The sequence below is a fragment of the Lottia gigantea genome (assembly GCF_000327385.1).
Source record: "Lottia gigantea unplaced genomic scaffold LOTGIsca_56, whole genome shotgun sequence".
Classification (NCBI taxonomy): Eukaryota; Metazoa; Mollusca; class Gastropoda; family Lottiidae; genus Lottia; species Lottia gigantea.
Genome location: NW_008709919.1, coordinates 1,621,122 through 1,636,890, shown reverse-complemented (window position 1 = coordinate 1,636,890; position 15,769 = coordinate 1,621,122). Strand labels below are relative to the sequence as shown.

The window sequence follows — 15,769 nt, the reverse complement described above, 5'->3', positions numbered from 1 at the left end:
AATGCTTTTCATTTTAAATTTTAAAATTGATAAAGAATGTTCAAACCATATAAAAAAAACCTTTTATAATGGCTGTTCTAATTTTCCTAATTATGAACAAAACACAATTTTTTGCATAATACTAATTATCATATTATGAAACACGAAATCGGACAGAAAAAGGTTTTGTATTTCCCATTAGGTCAATCGTGGGAGAAATGTCTACGTTCTTTTGTATAGTCATTACGGCATAAATCACTAATTGTACCGATATAATATAGATCTCATTTTATATTAATATATCCAGCATTGTTTCACATCCTGGAGAACCGAAGCTAGCAGAATTCCAGACATTTAATATTCCACATACTCCATAGTCTTCATAACTAACAGCACAAATGTAATAGTTATTGATTTTCTTCATTTACCACTGATCTTTTCCAAGCGCCATTTTCTCCACTACTGAAATCCAGCACTAAATCACTCAACCTTTGATCCACACACTTTTTGATGTCTAAACGAAGCACAGAATACCAAGATATACATTGGTAAAATAAGCATTATGGTGATAACGCCATTTGCTTGACAGTTCCCTACAAGGTTTTGTCTTGCTAGCGATTGATTGATTTTCAGCATTCGCTCACACTGGCGTGTAACGAAACACAGAACTGATTGTTCGTTGAAAACTCGGTATATATTGATGAAAATAAATCGATATAAATGCTACATTAGACTATTTTCTCAGACGCATATTCCTCCTATCTTCCTGACAGCTTAGCATCATTCTTTGAAGACGTTTATGATTTGATAAAATTGCGTAAATGTAGAGCTTTTTGATTAACAATCGAGTTATGAGAGCAAAGGCAAAAGAATCTGCGGGGTTAGTTGATATCAAAGCAAGGATGCTCTCTTCTCGTGTAAAAGACAATAAACATTAATTATTATACTTTTATTTTCCATGAGCCATACTTAGGTCCATTTCAGAGTGTTATTCGTGTCTCAAACAATGTCAACCTAATGGTTATAATTGGTATTTAAAGCTAACATTATGTTTATTTATTACATAGCAAAAGGTTGAGGACTTTGCTGGACGACTGTATCCGAAGTCATTCTTGCATCTGTCACTAGCGAAATCGGGTATGCTCACTTGTGCGGAAACCCTTATGACACTCTGTGGATGGGTTTGCCAACTTGCACTACTTTCGAAGTGTTCACAAAATCATTCTTCCACACACTGGCTTTGGATATTTGAATTCAAATTTTTGGCCGTACTGTATACAAAGACAAGAAATGCAAGTTTTGACGGGGTATGCTCGTTCAACTGGCACACCTATAGGTGCCCTACCATTGGGGTTATTAACAACCCTCTCGGAAAGTCCACATTGGATATGGGGACTTATTATTGAATCAAATAGCATAATTGCGAAACATCGTATGGGCAAAAACCAAAATGCATATCGCAACAATAAATATTTGCCTACAATACCCATCGTGCAGAAAAGTAGGACGTAAAACTCCATTCATTTCATTTCATTTACAATACCCATCAAAAGGGTCCACTAGCAGTGTGTTTTGATCGGCGTTGTCGTCCTGAAGAATTATTAGAGTAGCATAGAAGCATAGAAAAGATGTCAGAGTCTGATCAGGCGCCCTATATAACACAATGTGCAAACTACGTAACTACGTTATTCTATATTATGCATACCATTGGGGTACTCTGCTTAGAAAAAGTGGTTTGTACCCCAGTTCATTTTTTACATATTTTTATTTAGAACCATATCAGACACTCCATGGGAGTTAACATATTAGCCTAAAATATATGGCGCTTTCACATTTTGAATCTCACCTCTGGCAGTTATCACCAAATTGAATCAGTTTGTACCCCTAGTCTTTGGAGGCTGGTAAAACAACTGTTGTATATACATTCATGGACCTGTTCACGAAGAAAGGGCCAAGGTGTGTTTTCACAATAATGTTGCTCTTTAACAACTTTTTAAAAAATTCAATTTATTGCCGGTATTGAAATGACTATATTGAAATGCCCCGTGAAATTAGAACGGAAATTATTTCGTAATCCCTAATAAATCCTGTACGCTCAATCAGACTCTGCTACACTAATAAACATAGAGAGGAAATGAAATCAGACTCGATCAAATGAAGGGTTTGTAAATACATATTTAATAATACAAACATTCATCCATATCGGAATCGCAACCGGATATGATGATCGGATCATAACACCGTTCATTCAAGCCACAGAAAAACGGCTTACTTAAGAAATGAGATTTTGATTAAACTGCATAGCGATTTTATGAATGAATAGATGATGCTATTGTTGTCATATTCACAAGTCCACTTCTGTAACTCTTCATGCAGACAATCCACAGAGTCGAGTTCCTGACATAAAGGCCAGATTCTGTGGAAGGATGTTATAACCCACGATAAAGTAAAAAAAATAATTATGCAATATCTTCTTTTGGATAGCATTGGATTTTCTCATCAGGCACACAAAAGATATGAAAATGAGTGTGGTACTTTTTTGCTCCAGATTATGCAAATAAAGAAATGCAACGCCTATTGTAAAGAGGAAAATTTGTCAGGGAAAGTGGTATTAGTGTACAGTTTCCAATTTCCAACTATAATCCAGAGGCATCCCCAAAGGAATTGTGAAAAGGTTTTATAATTTTTTTAAGTGTATAGGGGACACTTAAAGCATAAACTTTCAACATTAAAATTTTCAATCAGACGTCTGTGTTTGATGACGTCACTAATCGCGAAAGGGCCTTATATTAGCATATTTTGCGATTAGTGACGTCATCAGACACTTCCAGGAATAGCTGGAACCAAGGGAGTTTGGTTGAAAATTGGAATAGGGTAAATTCATTAAGCACAACAGGTAATTAAATTTGAGAATTCCAAGCATGTCCTTTTATTCTGAAGCTTTACCTTTTATTCTGAGGTTTTACCTTTAATTCTGAAATTTTATCATTTATTCTGAATTTTTATCATTTATTCTGAAGTTTTACCCTTTATTCTGAAGCTTTACCTTTTAGAACTAATGACTAAAACTAAATTGGGTCATAAGTTTGCAGATAAATGTTCTACTATAACATAATGTGAGAATTATTCTATTTAGACAACCATCCCAAGCGTCAAAAACTATAATTATGTTATATTATATTATTTATGATAAACATAATTGTCGTGACATTTCAGAATAAATGTTTATCACAAATACCAGAACACACGGGCATTAATAGCTTTTATATGCAATTAATTCAATCATACCGATGCAAACCATTAATTAAGATGGAGGTCGTTTTGAATCTATTACGGATATTTGAAATATTTCTGCTCCAGTTTGGGGTAATACAGATTGGCAATAACTTGCAGTGTGTATCAGCCTACAATTTTCCCATACATAATTACCGATGGTTCTTACATGAAAATAGCACACACGAACGTAGTTCACAACCATTTTGATTCTCTTCTTCGACGTAATAAGTCGAAATTTTTAAAAAGGCTTTAATATTTCAACAAAGCCTTAAATCACATTTAGAGCCATGTCTAATCCTTTAAATGAGAATTGAAGGCTTTGTTGAAATATTATAACCTTTGTCGAAATTCGACTTATTTAGTCGAGGAAGAGATTCAAAATGGTCGTGAACTACATTCGTGTGTTGTTTCTATGTAAGAACCATACTTAGATTCGTAAGGCAGCGTACATAGTCCTACTCTTTCGAATTCCAATTGTCGAGGGTACCTTTCATAGAATGTAGCTGGACGACTTGCATCGTTATCAGGCAAAACCCGTTGAACAAAACAGTAGGTAATTTCTCGAAGTAAGACAACATCTAACCCGGAAAATGTTCTTAACTAATTGCCGCATGAAATATTTACCGTCAATTCGTTTTAGGTGTATCTTTTGACTCTTTATGCTTATCAGGCAGTCTTGCGTAGATATTGGTAAATGAATTTTGTCACGTTGTCGATGCGGTAAATCAATATTGTTCTTAAGGAACGAGTTTTATATTTCCTTTTAAAGAGACAGATTTGCCATTTTCGGGGTTCGATTTGGCTCTCGAAAATACTTCTAAAATCTTTAGAACTACCCGAGATGTACAAACACCACATAATTAAAAAATAGCTCAATCTAGCAATTTCCTTTCTCTTTTTCCAATATGGAAGAGTCTCAAGATAAGACGAGTCCTCATTTTAACTTTCAAACACAGATAATTCTGGACACACATGGATTCGAAGACTCAACTTTCTGCGGCGAACTGTGAACACTATTACCGGCTTAGCTAAAAAAAATGCCCGTATCTGAGTATAAGGTACGGTTGATCAAACGAATGGCGAACTTGTCTCTTTAAGCGTCAGTATTTCCGATTTTTAGCATATTATGCTTAATATGTCATTATATCTCATCTTTTTTTACGCCAAATTGCTGCTGAAGTTAAATATTCTTCACTTTTCCGAATAATTTCTTGACGACAGTTTCATATCTTTCCGTAGTTTTTAGTTATTTTTTTGTAGAACTGTTCATACAAGTCAAATTAGAATTCGAGAGTTGGTCCTGGCATGATACATCGGTGAATAGATACACAGCGATGCGTGGTCGTTTATCGATACTACATTACACAATATTTGAATATTGTTCAAATATTTTACAATGAGAAAATGCATATTTCCACTTAAAAATTTGTAATTTTGGGCCTTTGCAAGAGCCTCCACTGCATATCGCGATACGTATTGTATCATGGCATAACCAGCAATACCCATCACTAAAATACGTCTTTTTATTATACGATATAACAATTAATAGAATACAGTACAGATATGATTTAATTCATGCTGACTTCTTGAGATAAGAGAATGATAAAATATGTCCTATGTTATCTTACTCTGTATCTGATATTTTAATGATAAATAATAAATCATCAACCGTATGAACTTTAGATCGAGAGACACGTTACAGAATGGATTGGATGAGGGATTCTATAAGTAAGTAAACATAAGAATACTTCAGCAAACTTTTAAAACTCAAACTCATGAAGTCATGTGTTGTCACTCTATAAGTTAAAGATGGGCTTCCGCATTGTTTTCAGTCAAGTTCAAGAAAATATATTGCTCGGTTATGGGTGTATCTCATGAATAATTCACGTACTCTTGAGTTAAAGGGATAGATGCGCCATTTTTTGTCCAATCATACTTCAGTCTCAAAAATGGGAATTTATTTAGCTAAGCATATCAGTAATAGTGTTCACAGCTCACCGTCGAAATTTGGGCCTTCAAATCCATGTATGTCCAGAACGATCAGCGTTTGAATGTTAAAATGACGACTCGTCAATTTATGAAAAGACATAATATAGAAATAGCGAGTAACATTCCTGGTCTGAAGTATTTCTTAAGCAATTGTGCGATTTTCGTACATTTCTAGTACTTCTGAAGACTATTTACTTCTGAAGACTAAAATCAACCCTCCAAATGGCGCATCTATCCATTTAAGGACCATGCACATAGAACCGACAGGAGATCCGTTGGATTCGAAATTTAGTGGTAAAGTTTAAAAAAGAATCAGATTTAAAGCAAGAGACAATATCACATTACATCATAGCATACACATACAAAAATGTACTAGGACTTCGTATCAATTCGTACATGTATCAAGTTTGAGCTCGATTCTTCTGCTACGTGTTACCACATCAAACATGTGTGAGACTAAGGTACGATTGGTCAAAACAATAGTGCATCTGTATCTTTAAGAACCATGACAGCCCCATAATATTCATAGATACACCAGCCTTAAGGGACTTGGTAACAATTCGTACATATATCAAAGTCAGCGCTCGATTCCGCTACCACATCAAATATTTTATTAGGATGAAATGTTGAAGTTGACAAATAATCTTGGGATCAAATGACGTTTTTTTGGGAAATAATTAAAGAAAAACAGATCTGATCAAAATTCTTAGAAAATTATAGGTGAAATTCAACATTTTGTCAGAAACTGTCTAGACTTCCGAATAACGCCAAGTAATAAGTAAACGGTATGGTAATTTTTTGTGAATTTCATTTAATTTCCAGAATATGGGGGATGGTTTGTGTTCACAGTAAGTCTTCTGTTTCAAAATGTTGTTGGTGTCATGGATAAAGAAGCGGGATGTACGAATCCTGCTCCTCAACCAGGTAAGCTCCTTTTGGATTGCCAATTTACAGTCCAATAAAACTTTCATTCCATTTTTATATTAGCTTTTATTTTTAATATAGCCACTTCAGTTAGGTTCTAACGACAGCCCTCTTGAATGTTCGTCAAATTAACCCTAACTCGATGACGTTTGTTTTAACCAATCAAATTTCTACCCTCTCCAGCGCTGTCATTTTGTGACGCGGTGTTTATCAGGTTGGAACAAAAGGTTGATTTGACGAACGTTCAAGGGGGCTGTCGTTGGACCCTAACTAAATTAAAAACAGTTAATAAAAAGGGAACGAAAGTTTGGTCTTATTTTAATTAGACTGCGGTTACTGGACGAACTTTGAAATATCTATATCAAATTCGTAATAAAGCATTTGATGAAAAATAGAGTGAACTCCTTTTGCTGACATTACCCGAAAAGTCCATGTTGACTTATCAACAAAAACCTATATAACTTTCAACACAGGGAGAAAAGACTGGGGTACAATTCCTATTTGAACCTATAGAAGTCGATTTTGAAGTATTAGTTATAATTCTACTGAATTTTTCCAGCCGCGGATCGACAGCCGACAAAACCAACGTTACCAAACACCTACGAGGTTCACATAGAATGTATTATAATGAATAAGAATCAATCTACAGAAGTACATGAATTTTTTGATTATGATGGAAATCGAGGTGCAATACGACAGCGGCAAGAAGGTTCAACCCTGTGGGCATATTATGATTATGATTCAAACGAATTTATATCGCTTACCAAGGATGACGGTTAAGTATTACTTTTAGTGAAGTTTCCGTGTCTATTTGATTCGCTATATACTATCGCTCCCCTAATACTAGCCCGACTAATCTGGCTCTACCACTTCATCAAACTTGATATGCGGACGTAATTTCGTCACAATTAGAACCATAAAGATACAAAAAGTTGTGACATGCTTTTGTCATGGTAAAATTTTTCGGGGTAAAAAAGGATCGGGTTTAAAGAGTGAAATTTTATGTCTGGTTTAACCGTGACAGAAAAGTAGGACGTAAAACTCCATTCATTTCATTTTGACCGTGACAATATCACATCAATATATCACGTCAGGGGAACTGGTAGTGCAAGATTTGTCGGCAGTTGGATATCATTTTCTTTGCTATAGTCTTTAGTGAAATGTTGTTTTCTGGTGTGGCTGAAAATCTTATTGTAGGTTACCTTTTTCCGCAAATGCCAGAAATTCGTTCCATTATATTAACCGTGAAAGTGATGGATAAGCATGAATAATCTTCTATATTGCCCTGTTTTGTCATAATTGGATGAAGTAAAGCATGCAATCAACAGTAGCTGTAAAATATAAAAAATCAAATGGACTTTGAACATATTTATATTTCTATCTACAGATAAATGTATCGTGACTGATTTGGGCAAGACAGCCGAGAGATTTTTGTTTGGGTACAGTACTGCTGGTTCAGGGGATCATATATTTTCTGCAGCAGGTGCTCTGCACTTTGGAGGTGATGTTGTAGAGACTTATGTTGGCAAAGACGTTACTAGAGGAATTGGAACGAGATCCTGGTATTCGTGTCAATACTGGAAAAATATGGACGCTACCATGGATGTATGGTGGTACTTTTCAGGTATGACTTTTATGAAATGTGAGCGTGTATTTTATTACTTTATCACGATAGATGGCAGTACATACATATTTATATAACGCATCAACAGCATAACCTATGAAAAAGTTTGAAAGACCAAGTAAGGATAGATCGCGTTAGTATTTCAACAAAATGTATGGCAGATTAGTTATTGGTTCCGGATGATTTCAAATTATGTTATGGTGCGGACACACAAGCAGTCTTGGTCGTTGATTTTTGTCGCCGACTCGACTCGACTCGACTCGAGTAAAGTCTCGCCCATGCTCCGCATCCACGTGTGCCCGTCGGTTAAACTCTTGACACGACTCTTGTTAGCGACAAAAAGTCGCCGACCAAGACCATCCGCGTGCCCGCAGAGTAACTTGAAAGTGTCTTGAAAGAGTTTGTTAATTTAAAACTACATTGATGATCAAATTATATTTCAGATCCCGACAATTGGGATACAGCGTTGGGATTGCCTGAAATCCCAATCAGGGCTCATGTCAAGGGTATAGCATACAGTCCGGACGGTGTCTCTCACACCTTTGAGCATATCTATGATTTTGTTCATTTTAAAAACTATATTGAAGAGACAAATGTGTTTGAGGTATGTTTTTTTGTGTCTTTCTTTAGATTTTATAGGTAGGATTTTCGATATCTCCAATTCTCCAGAATACAAGCAGAACAGACACTTTTGCTTTAAATCAGATCCATCGCCAAAAAATGATACAAAAGCCAATTTTAGCCCATATGTAGCAGTTTATTTATAACTCTCTTACAGGGATGGTCAATGCTACGGGCAACCGCTTTGTACAATGATAAATTTCTCTGATCTGAATGAGTTGACGTGACTTTAGATATTGTTATTTTCATAAACAAAGAATACTAGAGCGTTGGTTCCTTACATGACGTCATTTTCTTGGCAAGACCTCGAATAAGTCATCTTTACTCATAACTCATGGGCTGCAAATGGGTACGGATAATCCTGGACAGATGAATATCAAGTTTGACGAAGGACCAGCTGTTAGAAAGGATCCTTAATTGTGAAATTGTGTTGTTATCCTTGTAAAATATAGTTTTTTTGTTTGTTTTTCTATCTGTATTGTATTGGGATTTTATTTTTGCAGTCCAAGTGAAACTTTATTCTTTTTTCCTTTTCAGACTCCAAGTATGGTAATTTGCCCCAACAGAAAAAATACCAAGGTCTTTCCACAATTGCCTGACGCTTTCTCTTTCACTGTAGAAATAGTTGATCTTGTTAGGAAGTCGGTCAGCTTTATGACGGTATGTTATTCACCTTTCCTTCAAAAAGTTAATAAAGGCCATAAAAACCCGAGCAGGCAATCAACCTTTTGCTGCGAAATTTGGTCATCTTTACAAGCAACCAGTAAAAACTGGACTGGTTTCGCTGGTTGAGTCGCGATTTAAAATTTTTCAAAGCATTTTGAGATGGTGTGGTGTTTCAATTTTGCCCTACATCCGGCAACAGACTGGGCCAGCAAAATATGAAGCTATGAGTTCGCCAGCTGGGCATCAACATCTTTCAGAAAAGGTTTAAATCTGTTGATGGTAGATTCATTACAAATTAGATATGAACAAATTACAGAAGCTATTTGCCCCTAAGATATTCTGTAATTTCAATATCATTAGTGTGTTGACTGAAGCGGGAAAACATTACGCAGGTGTCTATATGCAATTTTCATTGCTAACATGCTTTGTTACATTGAAAGGTCCTACATGACTCAAATTTGATTCTGCTCCTTATATTTCTGTAACGTCATATTATGTTACCTTTCAGGAAGCGTATGATAAAAGCAATAATGTGACAAGGTTACATCTCAAGCCAAGCGAATTGGAATCAAGTCCTTATGGGTTTAGACCCTTAACTCAAATACACGACTTTAACACGGGTAGGTGTGGGCTTTTTGTGAAAAGGCCATTCTGACATTGATTATGAAGTCATTTTGATGCTACACTGTCTAACACGCATTATGCCTATATCTACAAATTCTGAATCGAAATTATAAATTTCCACCTCAGGCATATTACACATAACTCACTTACGCCTAACCAATCTATCACTTACTTCGCCTGTACTTTTAACTGCAATGGCTACCTTTCTTATATCAAGAAATAAAGCGATTTAATTGGATTGTATGCTAGCGAATTAAGCCAATCATGGCCCTTGGCAGAGCGACCGAAAAACATCTTGGCTTATTGTTTACCGACGTTCTTTGGAGGACTCTGATTGACTGTATTCGTTGGCGTACAAATCAAATCGCTGCATTCCGTGATACAAGAAAGGTGACTATTGCAGTCAAAGTATAAGACGCAGTTCGTAATTGCTTGACATTGTGAAGATTACGAAATGAAATCTTTCATGTTTTGACTTCCTTCGTGGAAACATACTTTTGCAAACATCTTCTGATTGATGTTGAGGGAAAGGTTCCGACGTCATCAACTGTCAGTCGTAAATAATACCCATTTTCTATTGCATTCAAATTAGGTGTTGCCTATATTATGGACGATATGTATGGAAACTGTTCCATTATTCCAATACAACCAGATTTTGTCGACAACAAAATATCACAATCTGGTTACGTAAAAATGAGAACATCAAATGAATTCTTCGATGTAGACAACGTAAAATTAACATACGAAGGAGTAGTAAGTATTGTCTTGTTTTGTATGTAAAAATGAGTACATCAACATTGATGGGCCTCGGTCTACCATTATCAGTGTCAAACAGAGCGTTCCTAAAAGTTTTGTTCATCATCAAGACCATATAAAGTGACAAGTTTATCTTGTGACAAATTAACCTTGTTTCAAATTTATCTTGTGACAAGTTAACCTTGTTTCAAATTAACCTTGTTTCAAATTTATCTTGTGACAAATTAACCTTGTTTCAAATTTATCTTGTGACAAGTTAACCTTGTTTCAAATTAACCTTGTTTCAAATTTACCTTGTTTCAAATTAACCTTGTTTCAAATTTATCTTGTGACAAATTAACCTTGTTTCAAATTTACCTTGTAACAAATTAACCTTGTTACAAATTAACCTTGTAACAAATTTACCTTGTAACAAATTTATCCAGTGACAAATTTACCTGGTAAAAAATTTATCTTGTAAAAAATTTATCTTGTAACAAATTTACCTTGTGACAAATTTACCTTGTTTCAAATTTATCTTGTGACAAATTTACATTGTGACAAATTTACCTTGTGACAAATTTAACTTGTGACAAATTTATCTTGTGACAAATTTACCTTGTGACAAATTTATCGTGTGACAAATTTAACTTGTGACAAATTTAACTTGTGACAAATGTACCTTGTAACAAATTTAAATTGTAACAAATTTAAATTGTAACAAATTTACCTTGTAACAAATTTACCTTGTGACAAATTCATCTTGTGACCATATCACTTTGACTCATTTTCTATTTGATTAAAGCACTGTAACCATTACTATGACAAAGTACTGTACTTCTATATTACTTGTTATCATTTCCGATTTTTTGAATTTCAGAAAACAACACGTAACATACCTTGTGATACATGGGTTGGAAGAAGAACTACTGTAGATGCCGTAGGAACTCCAATGAATGTTACATGGGAATGGTATTTCAAGACAGTACGTATTTTTCGGCCTTTCTTTGAAGGTGCATATCGTGTTTCTGAAGTTTTAATGATGGGAGGCACGTAAATAGGTTCGATGTATTTTAGTTCAAGACTGGCAAAATGGCAACCGAGCGCCCCGGCGTTCCTTTCCAGATTTTAAAGAATTCAGGGGGTGTGGGGGTAGGGGTCTCGACCTGGAAATGTGGGAAGCTGGAGAATACATCTAACGCGACTTTGGAGGTGAAAGTAGAATGAATTTTTATCTTTTATGGTCCAAGGGGCGGGAAGAGGGTACATGGCCCAAGAATGACTACTTAAATACGGCACTGATTATTCCATAAGTATTTTTCAACGAGTCTCAGATAAAGCAGTCTCGGGGACAAAGCAGATAAAGCGATCTCAGGGACTCAGATAAAGCCGTCTCAGGGACTCAGACAGAGCAGTTTCAGGGACAAAGCATATAAAGCAGTCTCGGGAACTCGGATAAAGCCAACTCTGAGACAAAGCAGATAAATCAATCTCAGCGACTCAGATAAAGCCGTTTTAGGGACAGAGGAGATAAAGCAGGCTCAGAGACTCATATAGAGCCGTCTCAGGGACTCAGATAAAGTATTTTGACCCGTCAACTTTACGGAGGTCATTCGGCATAATCATATAACCTTTGAAACAGCAAGATGATTTTCTAGTCACTCTACTTTGTTGGCTTTTTATGGTGCCATAAATTTAATGTGTTTCCTACAATGCATTTATATAAAACAAAAATTGATTGATATTGCCCTCTCACCCTTAATTGATACATTTCCTTTTACGAAACTCAAAGGTTCATGAAATGTGCAGTTTTCTTTTCACTTAACGTAGCAAATATTCCTCAATAATTTCAGCAGTAAAAAATATTTATTACAATTTCTTTAGATATTAATGTTCCTGATAGAACCATTATTCTTCTTATATTTCCAGATTCTGAAGATTATGGATTTTCATTTCATATTTTCAAAATAGACCATTCAAACCAACTGCACGTACCTCTCTCGCTACTGCCTGTGCCTATGCTTTCGTTACATTACTTAACCGCAACCTACAATTCCAATAGTTAATGTGTAATTTCAGGATGATTGGACATCAGTTGAACAAACAGATGAGGTTTCTTCTGCAATGGGGTCTCCAGTGCAAATAAGATATCAATATGCTGACGTAAGTTTTTGGTATTCTTAGTATAATAGGCTGTGAATTGTACAAAGGAAAAGTCGACCCTTTTAATGTTATGTCATCTTGACAACGAGATTCATTATAATGATATTTTTTTCATTTCATTATGGTGCGGACACACGAGCGGTCCTAGTCGCCGATTCTTTAGTCGGTCGTTTTCCGTCATGTTGATTATCACGTGCGGGGCATGCAATTTAAAAGAAAATGATTCTGATTGGACGATAGCGGTCTAACTATCAAAAAGACAATTGCCAAACTTGTTTGATATAAAAACAAAGGTATTTTTTTTAAGCCAATCAAAACGCGTCATGTTAAACCCGAATAAGAGTTGTGGTATAGCGAAACAAAAAGAGGGCTCTCGTATAGGCCTACTTTTGATACCCTACAATTTCTTATTTTATCAAGATTCGGGTTTATGTTACTGCCAGCAAGATGCAATGTTCTTCAATGTATTAACAAATGCATAATACTGAAAGCGGACGGATTTCAGATGGCCCGAAATGAATTGTGAGCGATTAAAAGGGCAAAATGTTCACTTCAAATAAGACCTATCGCGGGCTTGGGTGGGTGGGGGATGACCGACACCCTAAATACGACACTGAAAGCAAAGCTAGTACTTAAGAAGCATTTTTGCGATCTTCTAGTTGTTTTGCATGGACCTTTTCTTGTGTTTTTCAGTATGATGAGTTCCAAGTATATAACTTTTATGGTTTTTCTCAAGAACACCAAGATTTAATGAATTATGACATAAGCCAGTGTTATAACAACAATCAGAAAATTAAAATAGATTTTCAAATTCCAGGTAATCTACATGTTTTTAATCGAAATATTCTGAAATATTGTTAAAAGTTCAGATAGTGGAAATGTGGCTTTTGAAAGGAAAAATTAAGTACACTGCCAAGATCTTTCATGAAAAATTTCAAACAAGTAATCTGCTAAATCTTGAAATTTGGTTATGAGTTCCCGTACATCAATTCTTGATTCTTGAAGTATCTTGTGCTCATTGTGAACTCAAAACGCATTTATGAAGTATCTTGCTCATTTTGAACTCAACAAGCAGTTATGAATTATCTTGCTCATTTTGAACTCAACAAGAATTAATGAAGTATCTTGCTCATTTTGAACTCAACAAGCGGTTATGAAGTTTCTTGCTCATTTAGAACTCAACAAGAATTAATGAAGTATCTTGCTCATTGTGAACTCAACATGCATTTATGAATTATCTTGCACATTTTGAACTCAACAAGCATTAATGAATTATCTTGCTCATGTTGGACTCAACAAGCATTTATGAAGTATCTTGCTCATTTTGAACTCAACAAGCATTTATGAATTATCTTGCTTATTTTGAACTCAACAAGCATTTATGAAGTATCTTGCTCATTTTGAACTCAACAAGCATTTATGAAATATCTTTCTCAGTTTGAACTCAGCAAGCATTTATTTAGTAATTTGCTTCATTTATAACTCAACAAGCGTTTATGAAGTATCTTGCTCATAATAAACCCAGTAAACATCTTCTCCATAATAAACTTTACAAGTATTTAAGAAGTTCATATAAGTATTTAAATACGGTCTGCTTCAGGTAAATATCAGAAAAATGCAGAAGATAATCGAATACTATTTCTGTACAGTACACTGGTCTCATTAGCTGGTTATATGGATGTTTCTCCACTTCGAATATCACATATTCAGGTAACATTGCTCCTATAAATACCACCATTGATCTTATAAATACCAACATTGCTTTTATAATACCAACATTGCTCTTATAAATACCAATAGGTTTGATCAGGTCCCAAAGCCTTGAGTTGTTGGAATGGGAAAATGAATCGTGGACCTATACGAGGCATAATTCTGGATCCCTCGATGGTTGAAAATGAACACAACTGCACCTTAAAATTCTAATATAAAGTGTGGCAAATATCCTCGATGTTATTTTTCGAAAAGGCTGAAAGCTATAGCATGTCGTGTTGGCGGTGTTGTCAGTAGAGCAACAAGTCCTCTTCCGGTTCTGAAGAGCTAAAATAGCCTTGCCTTCAGAAATCAATGAAGGTAAAAGACTCGAAAGATCAGTTGATTTTATCAGTTAAACAGGGTTGCTGATAAAGGATGTTTTTCTTTTTCCAACAGCTTGTAAACGGTGATGATAATCTCCATGTACAGTTCGATTTGTTGGATGCTGCGCCTTTAATAGGTGATATTCAAATACTGAAAAGGGAAACACCTTTACAAGATGCAGTTCTGATTTTAAAGAAGGCCATTGATTCAAACGATCTAGTGATACTCCTAGTGTCAGAGACAGAGCAGCAGGTAAAAATAGGATATTCTTTAATTTAAATCATAGTGCAGAAATTGAATGGCATTTGTAAAATCTACACCGTTGATCGCTTTCGCTTTTTATATATGAAGTTTTCAATTGTTAGTAACATATATTGAAATTTGGTTCGCCATTGCATTGTAAAAGAAATTCGACGTATGTAAAATCTACTGAAACAAGCATAGACTCGATGAGCAGAATATGAACACCTTTTTACGATATGACATTAATACTGATGAGCGGCAAAAAACAGAATTAGGAATCTGAGTTGATAATTTTATGGGACAACAGACAGAGGTCTCTTTTACTAATGGCTGTGTATGTCAATGTGCATGTCCCTCGACTTATGTTAAGTAAGTTGGTTAAGATTTCCTTCATCGCGCACTGCATGGCTTGGTCGGTCTTCATTACCTCCTCAGATAAAGAAAGCAAGACCATTTTTTTCATATGAGCACATGTATTTAATTTGCAGATAATCTTACGCGGACTTCCTCTTTTACAGGTCATTCCTATAACAGTGGTTCAAGGTTCCATGGTGAGCTATACGTATGGTTCCACATTAGATGCTATTAATTCAAAGAAAAGCTCTGATTATGGTCCTGGATCTATGGCGGGGTTAGCTGTTGGTATGATTGCATGTGGGGGCCTAATGGGTGTATTAATGGTCATAAAATTCTTCTAAATATAGTAACTTTACAATCATTTGTAGAATAAATCTGCATAACATTGATAAAAGGTGCCCTCACACCATAACGATTACCAGTTGCGCATGGTTGAACGTTGGCATGCGTTCCGAACTCAGTTGCATGAGAGTTGCGTTCGGAACATATGGC

The 15,769-nt window shown here is 35.4% G+C and overlaps 1 protein-coding gene across 1 annotated transcript; it reads left to right on the top strand.

Moving 5' to 3' along the window:
* Positions 1–4,958: 4,958 nt before the first annotated feature.
* Positions 4,959–15,618, top strand: LOTGIDRAFT_166205 (hypothetical protein; the record flags this gene model as incomplete). The annotated part of the gene is made up of 14 exons (XM_009063255.1): positions 4,959–4,983; positions 6,067–6,168; positions 6,728–6,877; positions 7,556–7,792; positions 8,236–8,396; positions 8,951–9,073; positions 9,588–9,699; positions 10,296–10,456; positions 11,319–11,423; positions 12,518–12,601; positions 13,295–13,418; positions 14,202–14,311; positions 14,750–14,929; positions 15,409–15,618. 14 exons carry the CDS (start codon positions 4,959–4,961, stop codon positions 15,616–15,618), a joined length of 1,884 nt encoding a protein of 627 aa, XP_009061503.1.
* Positions 15,619–15,769: the final 151 nt, after the last annotated feature.